Source organism: Epinephelus lanceolatus, chromosome 5, assembly GCF_041903045.1.
Source record: "Epinephelus lanceolatus isolate andai-2023 chromosome 5, ASM4190304v1, whole genome shotgun sequence".
Lineage (NCBI taxonomy): Eukaryota > Metazoa > Chordata > Actinopteri > Perciformes > Serranidae > Epinephelus > Epinephelus lanceolatus.
In genome coordinates this window covers 18,574,980-18,592,620 of record NC_135738.1, presented here as the reverse complement: position 1 = coordinate 18,592,620, position 17,641 = coordinate 18,574,980, and the positions used below count along the sequence as shown (strand labels likewise).

Here is a 17,641-nt window from a genome sequence, read left to right as displayed (position 1 = left end):
ATTGTTTGGAGCATTCACCTCAGCATAGTGATACTCAGGTTACAGGACATGGGCAAAATCTGGACTGGGATAGGGTGCTGTTTGGCCCACCAACCATTTTGTAATCCATAATAAAAATAAGTTGATTCACACTGGAGATTTCTTTTTGTACCTCGAATGTAAATAAGGTGCCAGAGTGCACAAAAAAAGCATAAAAAAAGAGCGTGTTTGTCAAAAATAAAAGTGCTAAGGACGATCCCCTGGCCTTCCTGAAAGAGATCGGGGCTGAGCCATGAATATTCCCAAATTCCACTTACATCTGACCTGTGTGGGGCTGCCGTGGCTAGATTTGCCTCCTGGCAAAGATAGGTGAGGACAGCAAAGGTCGAAAGGTTATAAACAGGCAATTAATATTAATGTTGTTTCATTAACTGGCCCCTAGCCTCCTGTCATTTTGCAAAAGTGGCCCCGAGGCAAAGCAAGGTGAGTATAACTGCCTTAGCAGAATCTGTCTTTAAATTGTTGAAGTAAATTAGTCCTTAAATTTCATTTGAGTAACAAACATACAGTTTAAGTTATAAGGCATAAATACGGCAGGTGCAGCACCCTGTATCAACTGAATGAGTCTTAATAGAACACCTCATTTGTCCTCTCCTTCCTCTTCATCTTCATCAGGGCTACAGATATCTACAAGCTCAGCCATGAATATTCCGTCAGGACAGAGCAAAGGTGGCGTCTTCTGCGGCAGGTCAGTCTCATCTGAACTGTGAGGAGACTTGTCCTGGGTCGGCTGTTTGGGCCTTAGTGTTGCTAAATCAGGAGAAATAACACAAAAGATTAATATTCCAAAATGTCAAATCGATTTTGTATTTGTACACATGCAGAGGACAGAGGTGGATGAAAGAAGAGAATTTAATTAAGACCAGGGACTTATCAACCAATACTGATCAGAAAAGTAGCTTGTTATTTTATGAAACAATTTGCTCCATATTATTTAGTATAGTTTAGTATTGTATATAGTATTTGTGGATATGTCCCTGTTTGAGATAAAGGCATGAATCGTGTGATTTTGCCAAAGGCTCCAAAACTACAAACAGCACAGATCACAGCACACGTCTAGATTATGACACTAATTCATGCACAACTTCACCTGGCAGCAGATTCTCATTTTTTGCCCTCAGATTGTAGATTTCTGCGTTCATAGCTGACATCTGGCAGAGGAGAGAACGATTTCAAATCTCTCATTTCATCTTTATATTGAGAGCTAAGACCTTTTTTGCAGATGTGTTCTGTGTTTTTTTGAATAAATGCTTTTAAAAAGTTGTTTTTAAATTATTAGTTTCACATAATTCTTTTCAAAAAGAAGCTAGAGGGCAAAATATTTTTATTGTAAAGTGCAACTTGCTGTTTAACATTTAGGACCTTGATTTTTAGTTGCATGCAAACAAAGAGAAAGTGTCAGCAGTCACCTCCAGTCTCTCTCTCTAAAACCTACCAATCAGGTTAGAAATCTCGGGGTAATAATGGACTCAGACTTGAACTTTAACAGCCACATCAAATCAATAACATCAGCAGCTTTTTACCATCTAAAAAACATTGCCAAAATCAAAGGTATAGTGTCTAAACCTGACTTGGAGAGACTTATCCATGCATTTGTCTCTAGTAGGTTAGACTACTGTAACGGCCTGCTCACTGGCCTCTTCAAACGGGCCGTAAGACAGCTGCAGTACATCCAGAATGCTGCTGCTCGGGTCCTGACCAGAACCAGGAAGTACGAGCACATTAGTCCTGTGCTCAGGTCTCTACACTGGCTTCCTGTGGCTCAGAGAATAGACTTTAAAGCAGCTCTGCTTGTGTACAAGTCTCTCCACGGCCTAGCACCAAAGTACATCTCTGACATGTTAGTGCCATATGAACCATCTCGGACTCTGAGGACCTCAGGGACCGGCCTCCTGCTGTTGTCCAGAGTCAGGACTAAATATGGGGAATCAGGATTCCAGTTTTATGCAGCTAAAATCTAGAACAGTCTTTCTGAAGATGTGAGACAGGCCTCTACTCTGACAATGTTCAGATCTAGGCTCAAAACAGCTCTATTTCACTGTGCATATGACTGAAAGGTTCTTATCTGCACTCTTCTCTTTTAAAGTTCATTTTATGATGATTATTTATGTTTTTATTTTGTATTGTGATTTTAATGCATTTTCTTGTTCTGTAAAGCACTTTGAATTACTTTGTGTACGAATTGTGCTCTACAAATAAACTTGCCTTGCCTTGCCTTGCCATGTCTATAGTTTTTGGATGATGGAATTTACAATTTCTTATGTATAAGCACTCGTAACTTTCTTTGTCTTTGATACAGACATGATCATACTATCTGTGGATGTTACTGAGTGGTCCTCTTGTCACTGGCCTTCTGTATACGACAGTGACATACAGTAACTCTTTCCTATCCTCTTATGGTGCCGTCAGATGTGCTCCAGCTGACCAGTTCACTCCTCAGCTTCAAATCCGATTATTTGCAGAGTAGAAAGAGTCATATGTGAGATTATAGCTAAACTACGTCTCACAGAGTTTGAGTGGTTGTGCAGCCAGGCTGACACCCCTCGCTGTGTGCCGCTGTATGCTCTTTGATTAAAGCAGAAGCTGGGATTAGTGCACGTGTGTGTGTGTGTGTGTGTGTGTGTGTGATGAATGAATGTGCGGGTAGTTAATTTTATGATATAATCTGTGTGGTGAGCTTATGCCATCAATGATATTAATTTGTATCAGCTGCAGATGCTGATATTATTTATGAACCAGCGCACAGACAGGCAGATACAGATGGTCTTTTGATTGCTGTGGTGTCTGGAGGTTTAATGTTGATGTTTTAGTCATTTAGCTGTTGCATATACTGCTCAGACTGTTTGTTTATGAGGTTTTGACATGGTAACCCTTCCATTCAGTGTAATTTAAGCCTTTAAAACCTGTTGGCTTTGCTTGTGGAAGTTTTCCTCAGATTGAGCCTCCTCTGCTGGCGGCTTTCCCTCCTCCCCTGCTGGCCAGTCACTGCCCTCCTCGTCCTCCTCGAACACTGGCATCAGACCAGAGCCCTGCTGATGCCAGCTCCTCCTGTCCGCTGCATTCTGAATGGAAACAAAAAAAAGTTCTTTCTGCACTTTTTCACATTGGTGTAATCCATTTAATCTCTATCAGTGTATGTCAGAGGCTCCTTACCCTGGCAGCTCTGGATGTGTGGGACCAGTCTTTTAGTGAGGAGGCTCCAGTCTGACCTGCTGCTGGTCTGTTGTCGATCTTTCCCACCTCCTTTCCTTCTCGCTCCTTAAACAGACTCTTTAACTATAAATATAATGAGATACAGAATATTCCTCTGATGAGGCTTGTTGTCATTTACAATAAGTATAAAACAAGATACACTACCATCCCTCTCCCCAGCAACACTTTCCAGCTCCTCCTGAGGGACCCCGAGGCGTTCCCAGGCCAGATAAGATATGGAATCCCTCCAGCCTGTTCTGGGTCTGCCCCGGGGCCTCCTACCAGTTAAGATGTGCCCAAAACACTTCCAACAGGAGGCACCCAGGAGGCATCCTGATCAGATGCCTGAACTGCCTCAAATGACCCCTTTCGAAAACAAAGGAGCAGCGGCTCTACTCCGAGCTCCCTCCACATGTCCAAGCTCCTCACCCTATCTCTAAGGCTGAGCTCCGCCACCCCACGGAGGAAACTCATTTTGGCCGCTTGTATCTGCGAACTCATTCAATGTGTACGTCACAGTGTTGCAGAATTTAAGCAAAGTCGTTAAGATTCATCCTCTGTGGACACTGATGTCGGTATTAAATATCATGACCAATCCATCCAATAGTTAATGAGATTTTTTTTAGTCTGAAAGTAGTAGATTTTTCGTAGAGCCACATTGCTAGATAAAAAACAAACAGAAATCATGCTGGCATCATGCAGCACATACCTGCTCAGTGATCATCCTCCTCTGCTGGTCCGTCTCTACACTCACTGGACAGACAGCTGGCTTCTCATCTTTAACCTGCAGATGAGGAGTCTGTCATTTAATATGTTCATCACTATAGGAGGCCATCTTTAGAGGTGTTTCTGTTATGTTACTTTACCGGGTAGCACTGCCTCAGTGTTTGAAGCTTCTGCACTGTCGGAGTTTCCTCCTGCTGCTGCTTCACCCTCCTCCTGCTCTCTGAAAACATGGAGGAAGAAGTTTCAGAGCTGAGCCAGTGAGGAAAGTCAGCATGCTATTCTCTGTAGCTTTTTTCAGACACAGGCTCATACCTTCCAGTGGGGCCCTCAGTGAGTCAGTGGTTGAGACATTTGCGAGGCCTCCTTTATCTTGGTCATCTTCAGAGGCCTTTTGCATGAGCGTTCATGAGAAACAGATGATAAAGGACAAAAAGATGTGCTGGTTAATTCCCTATTCAACAGTTCTGTGAAACACAGATCAATGAAATATTTAATTCAAGGCATAATGAGGTTGCGTGTTTAGGGTGTAGTGACTGCACCTTGAGTTTCAGAGCAGAAATCTTGAGTTGGGCCTCGTGTTTTTCTGTCTCTCTCAACCTCTCTAGACTCTTCAAAGCTTTGTCCCTGTCACAGTGAGGATGAAAACCTGTTACACACTCACTTCCCAGTCTTTAAACTCACTTGTCAATTATTCAAAGAAGGCTTACTTTTCCCTCAGTTCCTTCTCTCTGTCTGACAGTTTTTGCTTCAGCCTTTGAACCTCACTGCTTTGTAAACACACCTATTAATAATGAAAGTTAACAGTCTGGTAAAGCCCCTTATTATGAGGGTCAAATTCAGTTCAGCAAGGGAGGAACATCTCGTTACCTGTGGGGTTTTGTTTTGGCTGCTGTGGGAATCTGATGGTGGCTTCCATAACAAAGAGGATTCTGATAAGCTGATAAACAGATAGAGTACATGTTAAAGACACAGATCACAGAATTTCATTTTCAGCGTTTGCTGACGGCGCGTTTCAAAAGTGAAAATCTCATCAAAATCCACTCACTCTGTTTGTGTCCCTGTGTCCTCAGTGTGCACAGAGGCCTCACCGCCTGGGAATACAAGGTCAGAGGACTTTGACGCCCCCTCTTGTTTAGAGAATAAAACAACACTTGCTGCACTTTCAGAGTAATCCTAAAGTACAGTTGTCTTTGTGACAATGTTATGCAAACTAAACATTTCATGGATGTCAACAAAAACAGACCTTATAAACAAAATTATTTTATCAATTATAACACCACTTTTGTTATTTGCTGTCTGACTTGTCCATGTGTGGAAGGCTTTTTCCACATAGGCTGTAATATAAGATGCCTAAGGGATGTTTTTTCTGGGTATCGTGTCTTATGTCACTCTGTGTTTTTTTATTAACTTGTTATTTTTTCATTACTGTCTATTTGTTTCACCTGCCATGCCATTATATGGGTCCTCTGATTGGTTCCTGCCACTGTATAGGTGAGGCCATACCTATGTTGTATGTTTTGAAAGCTCTGAGGAAGACCTGCAGCGGTTGAAATACGTTGGCTCTTTAATGATTTAGCCACTACTACAAAGGCTTTTTAATATTTCCTTCCTTGTTTTTCTATATTTTTCGGAGTACCTGGATTTCCTTCCTGTCGATCCCAAAGAGTAATGTTGTTGAGAATATTTGTAGGTACCACAGACGACTGAAAAAGAAGTGCATTCACCTTTATCTTTGTGTCTGTGAAGCAGAGCCCGACTCCTGCTCCTCTCCAGCTCCAGCTCTTGTTTGCATGCATCAAGCTCAACCCTCAGCAGTGAGTCTGATTCAGTCTATTAAAAAGCACATATTTAATAAATAACCAGTACAGTATATATTACATTTAAAGGTCCAGTGTGTAGGATTTAGGGGCATCAACTATGTTTTCATTAGTTGGTAATCACATGAAAATAAGTTTTTGTTTTGTTTTCATTACCTTAAAATGAGTGTTTATATCTACATATGGAGCGGGTCCTCTTCTGAGGAGTCCGCCATGTTGTTCTACAGTAGCCCAGAATGGGCAAACCAAACACCGGCTCCAGATAGGTCTATTCGTGTTTTTGCCACCGTAGATCTCCTACATGCTTAGCACATGAGAGAAGTTTCAGTTCTGGCAAAGTAAAAGACATATAAGTCGGCACATAAAGTAGCTCCCTTTTAGAAGGATTTTAATGCAGAGTGACGTTTCAAGCCACAGACTTCCTGAAGTTTACTTTGCCAGACATTTCTTTGCTCCAGCACCACTCCATTTGACATTGGGATGTGTGTGTCTTTTGTACTGTACACACAGATCTGTGTGCTAGGTATCCCAACAGAAGGGGATGGTACAGAACGGTTCTATTGGTACCATCCACAACTTTTCACGCTGGAAACGAAAAAAAAAAAAAAGTACAGAACTGAACTGAACTGTACCATACTGCTTGGTGGTTACATGGCTTTAGAAGTTTCAGTTCTGCAGCCTCACTGCTAGATGCCACTAAATCCTACACACTGGACCTTTAACAATAAGATCATCTCAGTGCGCTAACACTGAGGGGTACTCTACCTTGGCTCTGGTCAGCACTGTCTCCATGTTAGCTTTGTGTTGCCGCAGTTTCTCAATTTCCTCTCTAAACAGGAAAATATGCAAACCAAAACAAGATGTGTGAGATTTAGACAGCAATTGATCAGTGGAATTTGTGATTTATAATACTGACTCACTTGTCTTTCTGGCCGTCTTTGTGGAGTTTGTCAATCTCAGTTGCCAGGCGCACAGCTTCTGCTTGCAGCTGAAATTAAATTGATTTTTAAAGTTAGATGCATCCAAATGTGCTGATGTGGTATAAAGTTTATTTTGAATGGATGGTCTTACTTTATCTTTGGAGTTGTTCTTTTTGAGTTCGTCTAACTCTTTCTGCGTGGACTGCAGGGTCAGAGCCACCTTTTGCCATTTCTCTGCCCAGTGTGAGGCCACAGCTTTTAGCTCCTCGATTCTCTTCAATTTCGCTGCATCTTGTTTCTGATGCTCTTCCTCTCGCAGGTGTTGCTTGTCTTCCGTCTCAAGAACCTCAGACTCCAGACACAGACACTGATCCTGCAGATTCTGCTTCTCTAATTCCAAAACTTCAACAGATTCCCTGGATAAATTGTTGAAGGGTTTCAGTGAAGAAATGGTAATTGTACTACATTGCATGACTTCAAATGTAAAATGGCACTTCATTAACATCTCACCTGAGCTGGCAGCACTTTTCTTTCATCTTTGTTAACTCCTCATGGCCACCTTCATTAAGTTTACTCAACAGTTGGTCTTTGTCTCTGATCAGCTGAGATCGTTCAGCCTCCAGATCTGTGATCTGTTTGGAGTTGGTGGCCCTCTCTGCTGTTGCCTCCTGTAGCTGAGACTGTGAAGTTCTCAGCTTCTCCTTCATGGTTTCAAACTCATGTGTCAGCTTTTCATTTACCTGGTGTAAAGACACAACAGGGATCATTTCATAAAGGATTCAGTACAAGCAAAATTGAACAAAAATATGTCCACTTGAAGATTTTAACCTCTCTGAGAGCTTTAACTTCTCCCTTAATTAGAACTGCTTCCTGATCTTGTTTGTTGTTGTGTGATTTAGCTTCAGTTTGAATGACAAGATCTGCTTATAAACAATCTGGAGATTAAATACGATACCTTAATCAGTTGATCTTTGTCAGACAGAGCCCCTGTCAGTTTGGCCTTCAGTTCTCTTACATTATCCTCCAGCTTTAGCACTTGAGTCGACAAGATGGCTTTTTCCTGAGGAGAAGAAATGCCAATTTTCATGGTGTGACTTCAGTTATGAAATGGCATAATGTGCCGGAAGAATAAGGTAACATCAAATCAGAGTCAGCTGACCAGGCATGCTTGGCTGATCCTGTTGTTAGCGTCACTCAGCTGTTCTTGCATTTCAGAGTGATTCTCTTTTGTCTGGCTCAGCTTCTGGTTCATTTCCTCGATTTGATTCAACAGCGTCTTCTGTGTCTGTAGACACAAAATACATGCAGCCTAACGGTGTAAATATGGACAACTTTGTGATTCCATACAAACGAAGCAACAGTAAATTTTGAGAATTCTCTTAGACCTCTGTAGACGCCTGGAGTTTCTGAAGCGCCTGGTTTCGTTCTTCCTCTTGTGCCTTTGCTCTCGTCTCAGCATCTCTCAGAGCCTCTCTCAGCCTGCACAGCTCTGTGTCACCTTTCTGCCTCTCCTGAATCAAAGTGTGTTTGGCAATCAAAATGAAGAATAATACATCGTTCAGAACACAAATCTATTTCCAGAATACATGAATACACACGTGTTTGTTTAAGTCTTCTTGACTCAGTGGTAATGTTCTGCTGAGAGAGCCAGGAGTTCTTTCAGCTGGTTGATCATTGCTTCCTCTGCCCAAACTGGACCTCATCTGCTGCACGTCCTTCTCCAGCTGTAGGACCCTTGTGATTGAATTTCACATGAGGATGTGTTGGTGAAGATTCTCACTCATCCAGGTCAAGGTAATCTTAAGTGCTGTGTTGTAGGCAACTGGACTTGGAGCTTCTTGAAGACGTTTCACCTCTCATCCAAGAGGCTTCTTCAGTTCACTGAGAACTGATGAGAGGTGAAACTTAAGCAAGTCTAGTTGCCTACGATATAGCACTTAAGATTCACATGAGGGCTTTCAATCTTTTCCTTTCCATGTCTTTTGCTGCACTTACTTTTCACGAAGCTCTGCACGTTGCCGGCTCTTTTCAAATTGGGACAATTCAGCTGCCTCCTTCTCCTGCTCAAGAGCACCCATCTCTTCTGACAGCTGCTGTGAAACACATCAGCGCAAAATAACCCACCAAAACAAGCAGTGACAAGGCAAGGAAAAATAACGGTAGGTCATAGAATTTGTTACACTGACATCTAAATTTAATATTTTTTTATTTTTACTTACCTTATGTTTCATGTCAAGCAGCTGTGCAGTATTTATGTTGTAGCTCAGCTCTGCATTTCTGTTCCTCAGCCGGTCCAGATGAGTGTCTAAACGCTCGTGAGCATCCTGCAGCCATTGCACCCCTTCTGCTTGCCTGAAGCTACTTTCAGTTCGAGCGGCCCTTAATTCAGCCCCTGGAGATGGAGGGAATGGTCGTGTAGAACCCTCGAGCGCCAGATGAGACAATGACTGCCATTTCTTAAGACCTGGGTCATCCTGTCTGAAGCCGCCAGTGCTCCCAGATGTGCTGGAATACATACAGTATATCAGCCAGAAGTTATTACACCACCCTGACTTGAAATGTGTCCCCGTCACTTAAAAATGGTATACGTTTTCCTCTCACCTTGTGCTGACTTTGGACAGAAACCCTGTCCCAGAGACAGTTGCCATGCTACACCATGCTGAGGTCTAAGAAAGACAAACACATTTTTAAAACAGCTACACATTTAAAACAGAAAAAAAGACTTTATCTGGATTTTACCTGAGCTGAAAAGCAAGATTTGGTGTCCCACATGTCGAGGTCCGTGAGAGAAAATGGACTTGAACTCCTGTACGGTGGTGTAAACATTTTGGAGTGTCTTCCTAGATCCAAGTTATCTCTTCCCTTTGTGTGGGTGAGGCTACAGTCCTCATCTCCCTACGTGTCTCCCTGCCCAAGCGCCAGGGATAGATTTTCACACAAGGGTGGCAACTCGAGGTGAGTGGCTATTCTTGTATCATGTGTCTTGATTTTTCCACTGCTCGCTTGATGGTCAACAACTAGTTTTAACACTGCATGATCATTACAATGTGCTTGTGATCTACAGAATTATCCCCTCTTGATATGAATGTATTTAACACACATCTTTCCCTAAAAACAGGTGTATCTGTATAAAAGAAAAGAAAAGAAACACCACATAGGCTACTGTATGTTTTGATTTAATAGTTGGAGTCTCCACAATACTTTCTCTTACAGTACCTTGCTGCAGAAACCCTCTCCTGTCCACTGACAATGCTCACTCGCTCTGCCTGTGAACCTCACATGGCTTTGATTGCAAGCTTTTCAGTGTCAAGCCCTTGAACTGAGTATCCATAGTAACCTCTGTACACAGTATGCAGTAGGGTGGGTGTGTCATGTGCTAACACTTCTGGGATAGTCTCCACATGATCTCACTCAGTCCTCTGACTGGTTGTTTGTTGACATGAGCTGTTAAGGACATTTCACAAACATATTACATACCCAGCTTACCTCTGATTTATAATGTATGACAGATGCCTTTATGCACATGTAAAGAAAAAAAGCTTCATAATTATGTTCTTAGAGAGATTTAAATGATTTTATTTTAGCTCCAAGAATAAGCAAGCACGTGATGAATTGTCAGAAAGTGCCATGACTGTATAAGCATGCTAATACCCCACAGCTCAATGTGAAATATTACATGCAACTGATTAAATCCAAAGTTGTGTCTTTGCACAGACCAGTCAGACCATTATTCAGCTCTATCCTTCAAAAGTATTGCACATTCCAATTAAAGTGTAACAGTGCCCCAGTTAAGAGTACCAACATGTTATTTCCATGGCCTATGAAGTTGAATCACTTGTGGCCAGTGGGCCAAACTTGGCCCAAAACAGGGTACCAGGTGGCCCCCAAACCATTTCTAATTAAAACTAAACTAAATAAGTTGATTCACAATGGATTTTTTTCCACTTTTAATGTTAATAAGGTACCAAAGTGCATAAAAAGCATCAAAATAGAGCCTGCTGATCAAAAAGGTGCCCGGGGAGACCTGACAGAGGTCCAGGCTAAGCCCTGAATGTCCTTAAATCCAAGGAATGTACTCCTTTGTGCACCTGACCCATGCAGGGCTGCTGCAACTGGCCCCTGACCTGACCACCTGTCATTTTGCAAAAATGAGTATCCCTGATATAAGCCTGGAGCTGCTCCAAAGACAATGAATGGAAAACTGATTTGAAAAATATTTGTTTCTTTTCTTTATATACCCAAATGAGCATTCTTTTATTGTAGTGTTCTCATTGTGAAACATCTGTCCAGATTAACTGTCTGTGGAGCAGCTCCAGACTGTATACCCCATGACATCACAAATTTAAGTTTTAGCACTCTAGCTTTTGGAGTTGGAACAAAGTTGTTCATTTTTACTAATATTTTTGGACTGTCTTGGACCATAGGAATAACATGTAGGAATTTTGAAAGTGGGTGGAATTCCCCTTTAATGCTCAAACAGGCATAAGCGTATGCGTGACACAGTATTTAAAATTTAACAAAAGAGATAATAAGCTTTTGAAATCAAAATCCATCTGGATGAAAGAAATCGCCGTACGTTAGATTTAACGAATTTACTTGTAGGTCAGAAGTTTTACGGTTGAGCTCTTATTTTGAAAACACTTCCTATCGGAAGCCGGAAGTCGTCATCCAGAAGCTAGCAGCGCAGCATCTCTTCACCATTCAAGAAGCTAAAAGCTAACGTTAGCAGTTTAAAAGCGCTACTGTTTTTCATTCAGCACTTCATTCATTTGTGTTTTTGAGGAGAGTGTGCTTCGCATTAATTCCGAACAGGTACAACATTTTAACCTCACGTTATCAATGAAATGCAGCGTTTGAGTCTTGGAATTACCGCTAACGTTTGATAGTAACTTAGCTAGCGTTAACGTTAGATAACAGGCCGAGGCTAAAGCTAGTCAGTTAGAACAACTATTTGATAACATAAAGTTGTCTGTATCTCTGTTTAAAAGTTAGCTTATTAATTTTACAAAACGTCTGTGATTATTCCAAAGCTTCTAAAGTAACGTGAAATTAAAACTTTGTCTTATTCGTTTTTTAACACTGTGCAGTCATGGCAGCGGATTGGTTGGGCAGTTTGGTGTCAATTAACTGTGGGCCAACACTGGGAGTCTATCAAGGAGAGGTGGTGTCTGTAGACCAGTCCAGCCAAACAATCTCCTTAAGGCAACCTTTCCATAATGGAGTCAAGTGCCCTGTTCCCGAGGTCACATTCAGGTAAGGCTCAGCCATGACTTACTTGCGCCCTGTTTATTTACAGATTTGGTTGATTGATAGTCACAGTTTCTTCCTGTTACTAAATATAGCATTCTGACTTTTTTCCTCTGCAGTGCCATTGACATAAAGGAACTAAAGATTTTAGATATCAGGAATGGCAATACTAGGAACAGCTCCTCCACATCTACAAAGATAAGCAGTGCTCCAGTTGCAGTCCCAAAAGGTGACCCCAGGTCTGTGGAGAAACTCAACTCTCCTCAGCACTGCTCCAAAAGCTACGGAGAACGTCACCTGGACATACCCGGTCAGCCAAAAGCATTTCGACGAAGACACAACTCCTGTAAGTGCGATGACGTACAGCTCGTTAGATAATAATAATGGTGATTGTTGCTGTGTTGAGACTCACTGTGTATGTGTCCCACAAGGGTCATCCAGTAGTCGAGGGCCAAACCAAGCAACACCGAAAAAGAATGGTTTGAAGAATGGTCAGATGAAGCACAGAGACGACGAGTGTTTTGGGGATGGCATGGACGACGGGCTGGATACAGACTTTGACTTTGAAGGAAACTTGGCTCTTTTTGACAAAGCAGCAGTTTTCTCAGAAATTGACATATCAGAGCGCCGGAATGGTGCACGGTCACGTGGGACACCTCAAGAGCAGACACCCACACGGTATCGTCATGATGAAAACATCCTGGAGGCCAAACCTATTGTGTACAGACAGATTACTGTACCGCAGCCTGGGGCCAAAGAGTACTGCACTGGTATGTTGTTTTGCATTGTAATGATTAAATTGGCAGTGAGGGCAGGTGGTTGGTAGTAGGCTGTTGTTTACACATATGCCCTTTTTCTCCTACAGACTCAGGGCTTGTTGTACCCAGTATATCCTATGAATTACACCAGCGTCTGTTGTCAGTCGCTGAGCGTCATGGTCTCTCACTGGAGCGAAGACTTGAGATGACTGGAGTGTGTGCAAGTCAGATGGCACTTACGTTGCTGGGTGGGCCCAACAGGTAAGCATGTACTAACGGTTTGTAAGCACAGACGACAGTAGACATTTAAACCCTACTTGTATTTTATCGCCCGCTGAGCTAGTACTCTACAAAAAAAGAGAACTGGCCAGTATGGTGTTCATTGGTCATAGAAATTAGTTACTTGACTGTTTTACAGTGGTTTAGCCTTGTCGGCAAGGTACATAATCAGCTGTAACAAAGTCCGAGCTTGTGTTTTGATGTAAGATGCCAAATGTTAAATATTGAACAAATAAGCCTTTTATTAAATAATCAGAAAAGAAGCTGGATGAAATATCATGTCACAATATTTAGCAAAGTTTTATAAATGAACTGGATTTTTTTTTCACAGTGACATAGTTATATTACGTATTTTGTCTCTATTTATCCACATGTTCATGCATTAATGTTAATTAATGTTAATTATTAATGTCTTTGATATTTTTTGCAAATATGAAACACTTTAGACCTCCATACTAGTGAATTTTATTGTTTTATTCCCCAGTTTTGAATTTACTGGCATTCACTGCATTGAGAGTGCAAAATTCAGGATAGCAACTGAGTTTATTTTTTCGTATTATTTTCAGATTTACTCCGAAAAATTTACACCAGCGTCCCACAGTGGCTCTGCTGTGTGGCCCTCATGTTCAGGGAGCTCAGGGCATCAGCTGTGGTCGTCACCTGGCCAACCATGAAGTGGAGGTCATCCTGTTTCTGCCCAATTTTGTCAAGATGCTGGACTCAGTCACAAACGAGCTCACACTCTTCAACAAGACTGGTGGCAAACAAGTGTCAAATATCAAAGGTGGGCATATTTTTCAACTTTAGTTTTCTTTTACTATATTGTTGTTGTTTTTACATTTTGAATTCTATGTGGTCAATTTAAAAAAAAAAAAATCCTCTCTGTCTCCACAGACCTTCCAGACACCCCGGTGGATTTAATCATAAACTGCCTGGACTGCCATGAGAACACATTCCTGATGGATCAGCCTTGGTACCGAGCAGCTGCTGACTGGGCTAACCAGAACCGAGCGCCAGTGCTCAGCTTAGACCCTCCTGCTAGTGGACAGGGGCAGGCGGTTGAGGCCAAGTGGTCCCTCTCTCTTTGTCTCCCCCTTGCCTTGGCTGAGGGGGCTGGCAGCGTTTACCTGTGTGACATAGGTATTCCTCGCCAGGTGTTCCAGGAAGTGGGAATCAAGTACCTGTCCCCTTTTGGCTGCAAATTTGTCATCCCCTTGCACTCTGCATAATGGGACTAATGGTCTTCATGACAAATTGAATCTTTCACACTCCATGACCATTTGGGTTTTGGCGCCTTATATTCTAGAGTTCATCCGTTAAGTTTCTAACTCTTGAACATGTGAATGGGACCACCGTTTGGTACATTAGTTCTACAAGGACTAAGTGCATATGGATAGAATAGGAAAGAGCTTTAATACAAACTAAATGTGTTGACCATCAGAGGCTTCAGCCACTATGTAGATAGCTTTGTATTGACATATTACAAGATATTTGGAAGATAGATTTTTTCAAAAACACAGCTGAAGTGTCAAAAATAATACCACAGTGTTTAGTTTTAGATTGAATAGGACAATCTCTGACTTTAAGTGGAAAAAAAATCTCATTCTCATTGTAATCTAACCTCATTCCAAAGCCATCTGCTGAATAAACTGAGATCCACCATATAAGACACAATTTTGATGTTCTTACAATAATCTGGTTGAGACAACCGATTTACATTGGTGTTAAATGGCTTGGCTTACAGCCTGCCATGCTCTGCAGTAATCTGTGACTGTCGTTTATGTGAGTTGTTTTGTATTTTCAAACTAAACCGTTGTGAAGTGAAGCAGAGAACCAGATAGCAGCAGTTCTGTTTGTCCATGGTAAAGTGGACTGTCATGATAAGGGCTTTGATAAGATGACACAGCAAGCAAAACCTCTAGAGTTCCTGCCTTTTTGTGAATAAAGAAAAAGGTCTACTTACTACAGTTTGGTACAACAGTGAGCCGAAGTCAAAACGTCACGTCTAGATTAGCCTCTGTTCCAGTAGCTTCTGTCACTCAAAGTAACCTCTCATTTCTTTTATTATTGGTGTCAAGATGGCCAAGAAAGTTTGACATCCACCACAGCAATTATTATTAGAAGTTTAAAACCTTTGTCACGTTAACAAAGTTAAACTATGATTACTTCGTTAGCATAGAAAAGAAAATACACTTCCTATGAAAAAACAAGCGTGATTACTTCTGTCATTGTAACTTGGTTGACGTCCACATCCATAAAAATATACAGGGCTTTAATTAAAGTAACTGTGTTCGTTACAGACTCTTATAAACATAAACATCGCAAAAAAAAATTTAATGACATTGTTTTTCAAAAAACTAAACCGTAGACTGTAATAAAGATGGACGACTTGTTTATGCTTCCTCTGACTGTACAGAAATGAAGCCCAAATATCCTGAATGCGCTGCTGAAGTCATTTGGAGCCACAGTCTGCGCAGTAATGATCAGGAAGTGGAGGTGCATTATCGGGGGCCCACCCATACACCCGACTGACTCAATCGTGAGTCAGTCGCAACTGTCAATAATGATGTCGCAATAACTAATTAAAACCAAACTAATGAGAAAAAAACGAACACTTTAACTTAAATGAGCGTGATAAGAACTAGGTTTAAGTGAAAGAATCCGTCTTCGGAAATACTTATTTGATGTGCACAATTTTTAGTTTGGCTCATGTCCCATTCGCTAACATAGAGGAGGTGGTGTTTATGACGTGTACAGCAGCCAGCCACCAGGGGGCGAGCAAGATGTTTTTGCTTCCCTTATTGGGAGTTACGTCCATCTTTGCAGTCTGTGGTCTAAACTTGTGATGTGAGAAAGACTGTTCCAAAGCTAGATTTTTAGTTATCAGAGTGGTAACAAATGTCAGTGAGATGTTAAATGACATGTTCTCTGGAACAGAACCTGGAAGTTGCGGCTTCACTTTGCCTCTCTGTTGTATCTGTTAAAGGACCACACCTTAAGTATGTAAGTTTTAGTTCTTTAACTATACATCATGTGTATCACATGTGTTCTCAAGTTCTGTTCTTTTTAAAATGCAGAGTACAATTTCATTTTTAAATATATTTTTTTTATTGGTTTCCAATTATAAGAGTATAAAAAAAATTATCATCATTTTAGAGCTCTGTTATGTTTCAAATCCATCACAGCAAACACTGCGGTGACTAAATTATTCTTGTGTGGTAATGTAGTTTAATTGCAGATTTCAAAAGTCTGCACAGCATTACTCTGACAAATGAATGCGTACTTGTTTGCGATAGACTAAAGTTTCAAGAGAATCCTTGTAGACTGGAAATGAATAAAAGCTAATGAATGCTTGATGGACAAATCACATCTAAATTTCTAAAACATAGCAGCATGGTTTGCAGATGGTTAATTGGATTTGTAATAAATAGTGGTATTGTCCTTGAATGTCAACAGTTTTTTTCCCCAATCAAAGTTGTGTTGGCTGACAAAACAAGTAGCATTCTCCAAAGTATAAATGCTCTGTACATTCAGGATTCGAATGCATTTCTGGGTGAATCATCCTAACCCGGTCACTAACAATGATGCAACATTCTGCAATGAGTGCCCTCTTTGAACCAGTTAGATTGGGTTCTTTTTTTTTCTTTTTTTTTCCAGGAACTCCCCCTCCTGATTCTGCGGAGTAAGCCTGTTATATACTCAATCATCTATGGTATTTACCATGAAAAGCATAGACTGTGAAATCTATTTCAAGGAAAGCTGCTTGTTTTATGCTGCTCTTGGACGCCTCTGTCAAGGCATCCCTGTGCCAGATCTTTTTGACAATGAAAGTCAAATTCTTTGCTTGTTCTTTGACAAGTTCACATTGTTTTGAAATGTGTCCAGAACAGAGGCAGTTGTGTTACATTCTCTTTACTGGACATGCTCGTTCTGGATATCACCATGTCCTTAAAGGTATACTTTAACCCCGAAATGACCATTTGTATATCAGTTACCCTGTGTTACGTTTAATTCGTCAAGAAAACAGTTTCTCACATGCCTCCACTGTGAACGAAGAATTCAAAAAATGGAGAAATATTTTGATGGATAGGCGACCATGTTAAACAACAGCAAAGCTATATCAAAACATCAGTTTGCAAACTCTCACACAACTTGTGCAGTATAATCCAAGTCTCATATATATCCAGTCATATGCTCAGTACTTCCTTTAACAGACTGCCCTTTCCAACAGGGAACTGAACTAAAAGTGAAACTCCTGTATGCTCTCTTGAAGGCCAGACTCCAAAGATAAAATACTAATTGTTCCTTACTGAACACAGTAGCTGCTGGTCTACCACAGTCTCGATCAGTTAGTGTGTTTGTGTAATTGTGTGGCTTTGGTGTTTTAAAGTTTTAGTTCAGAGTCACCAAAGTGACACAACACTTACAAACTACTGATAGAAACTGCGCCTTTCACTTTCATGCACAAAGGTTTAGTCCTTTCTCCAACATTCCTCCGGCCTGATGTGTTTGTTAGTTGTTAGTGTTGCCACACAGTAACGCAAACAAACTAAGTGATTGAGGCAGTGGTAGACCAGCAGCTACTGTGTTCAGCAAGGTACAATTACTGTTTTTGTTAATGAAGTCTTGCTTTGAAGGGAGCGTGGATAGGTTTTCCTTGTTG

The 17,641-nt window shown here is 41.2% G+C and overlaps 2 protein-coding genes across 2 annotated transcripts; one reads left to right on the top strand and one right to left on the bottom strand.

Moving 5' to 3' along the window:
- Window positions 1-56: 56 nt before the first annotated feature.
- LOC117261954 (uncharacterized) lies at window positions 57-9,811 on the bottom strand. The gene is made up of 24 exons (XM_033634562.2): window positions 9,434-9,811; window positions 9,296-9,360; window positions 8,914-9,199; window positions 8,690-8,787; window positions 8,293-8,428; window positions 8,080-8,205; window positions 7,854-7,979; window positions 7,650-7,754; window positions 7,205-7,434; window positions 6,846-7,110; window positions 6,695-6,762; window positions 6,540-6,603; window positions 5,682-5,787; window positions 5,003-5,048; window positions 4,825-4,894; window positions 4,665-4,738; window positions 4,497-4,581; window positions 4,270-4,345; window positions 4,098-4,177; window positions 3,941-4,015; window positions 3,193-3,315; window positions 2,943-3,101; window positions 1,130-1,190; window positions 57-789 (listed from the first exon to the last, which is right to left on the bottom strand). The coding sequence occupies exons 1-24, from the start codon at window positions 9,518-9,520 to the stop codon at window positions 620-622; spliced, it is 2,781 nt and encodes a 926-aa protein (XP_033490453.2). The 5' UTR covers window positions 9,521-9,811; the 3' UTR covers window positions 57-619.
- Window positions 9,812-11,354: 1,543 nt separating this feature from the next.
- edc3 (enhancer of mRNA decapping 3 homolog (S. cerevisiae)) lies at window positions 11,355-14,642 on the top strand. Its single transcript, XM_033635806.2, has 7 exons — window positions 11,355-11,506; window positions 11,782-11,947; window positions 12,061-12,287; window positions 12,373-12,711; window positions 12,807-12,960; window positions 13,545-13,762; window positions 13,873-14,642. Exons 2-7 carry the CDS (start codon window positions 11,784-11,786, stop codon window positions 14,205-14,207), a joined length of 1,437 nt encoding a protein of 478 aa, XP_033491697.1. The 5' UTR covers window positions 11,355-11,506; window positions 11,782-11,783; the 3' UTR covers window positions 14,208-14,642.
- The last annotated feature ends 2,999 nt before the right edge of the window (window positions 14,643-17,641 follow it).

Excerpts from the sequence above, each read along its gene's own strand:
- LOC117261954 (XM_033634562.2), bottom strand. The coding sequence starts at position 9,520 with ATGTTTACACCACCGTACAGGAGTTCAAGTCCATTTTCTCTCACGGAC. Across the intron at positions 4,016-4,097 it reads CACTGAGGCAGTGCTACCCG|GTTAAAGATGAGAAGCCAGC; the intron begins GTAAAGTAACAT and ends CCTCATCTGCAG. Across the intron at positions 1,191-2,942 it reads TCCACAAGCAAAGCCAACAG|ATGTCAGCTATGAACGCAGA; the intron begins GTTTTAAAGGCT and ends CTCCTCTGCCAG.
- edc3 (XM_033635806.2), top strand. The coding sequence starts at position 11,784 with ATGGCAGCGGATTGGTTGGGCAGTTTGGTGTCAATTAACTGTGGGCCA. Across the intron at positions 11,948-12,060 it reads GTTCCCGAGGTCACATTCAG|TGCCATTGACATAAAGGAAC; the intron begins GTAAGGCTCAGC and ends TTTCCTCTGCAG. Across the intron at positions 12,288-12,372 it reads TCGACGAAGACACAACTCCT|GGTCATCCAGTAGTCGAGGG; the intron begins GTAAGTGCGATG and ends GTGTCCCACAAG.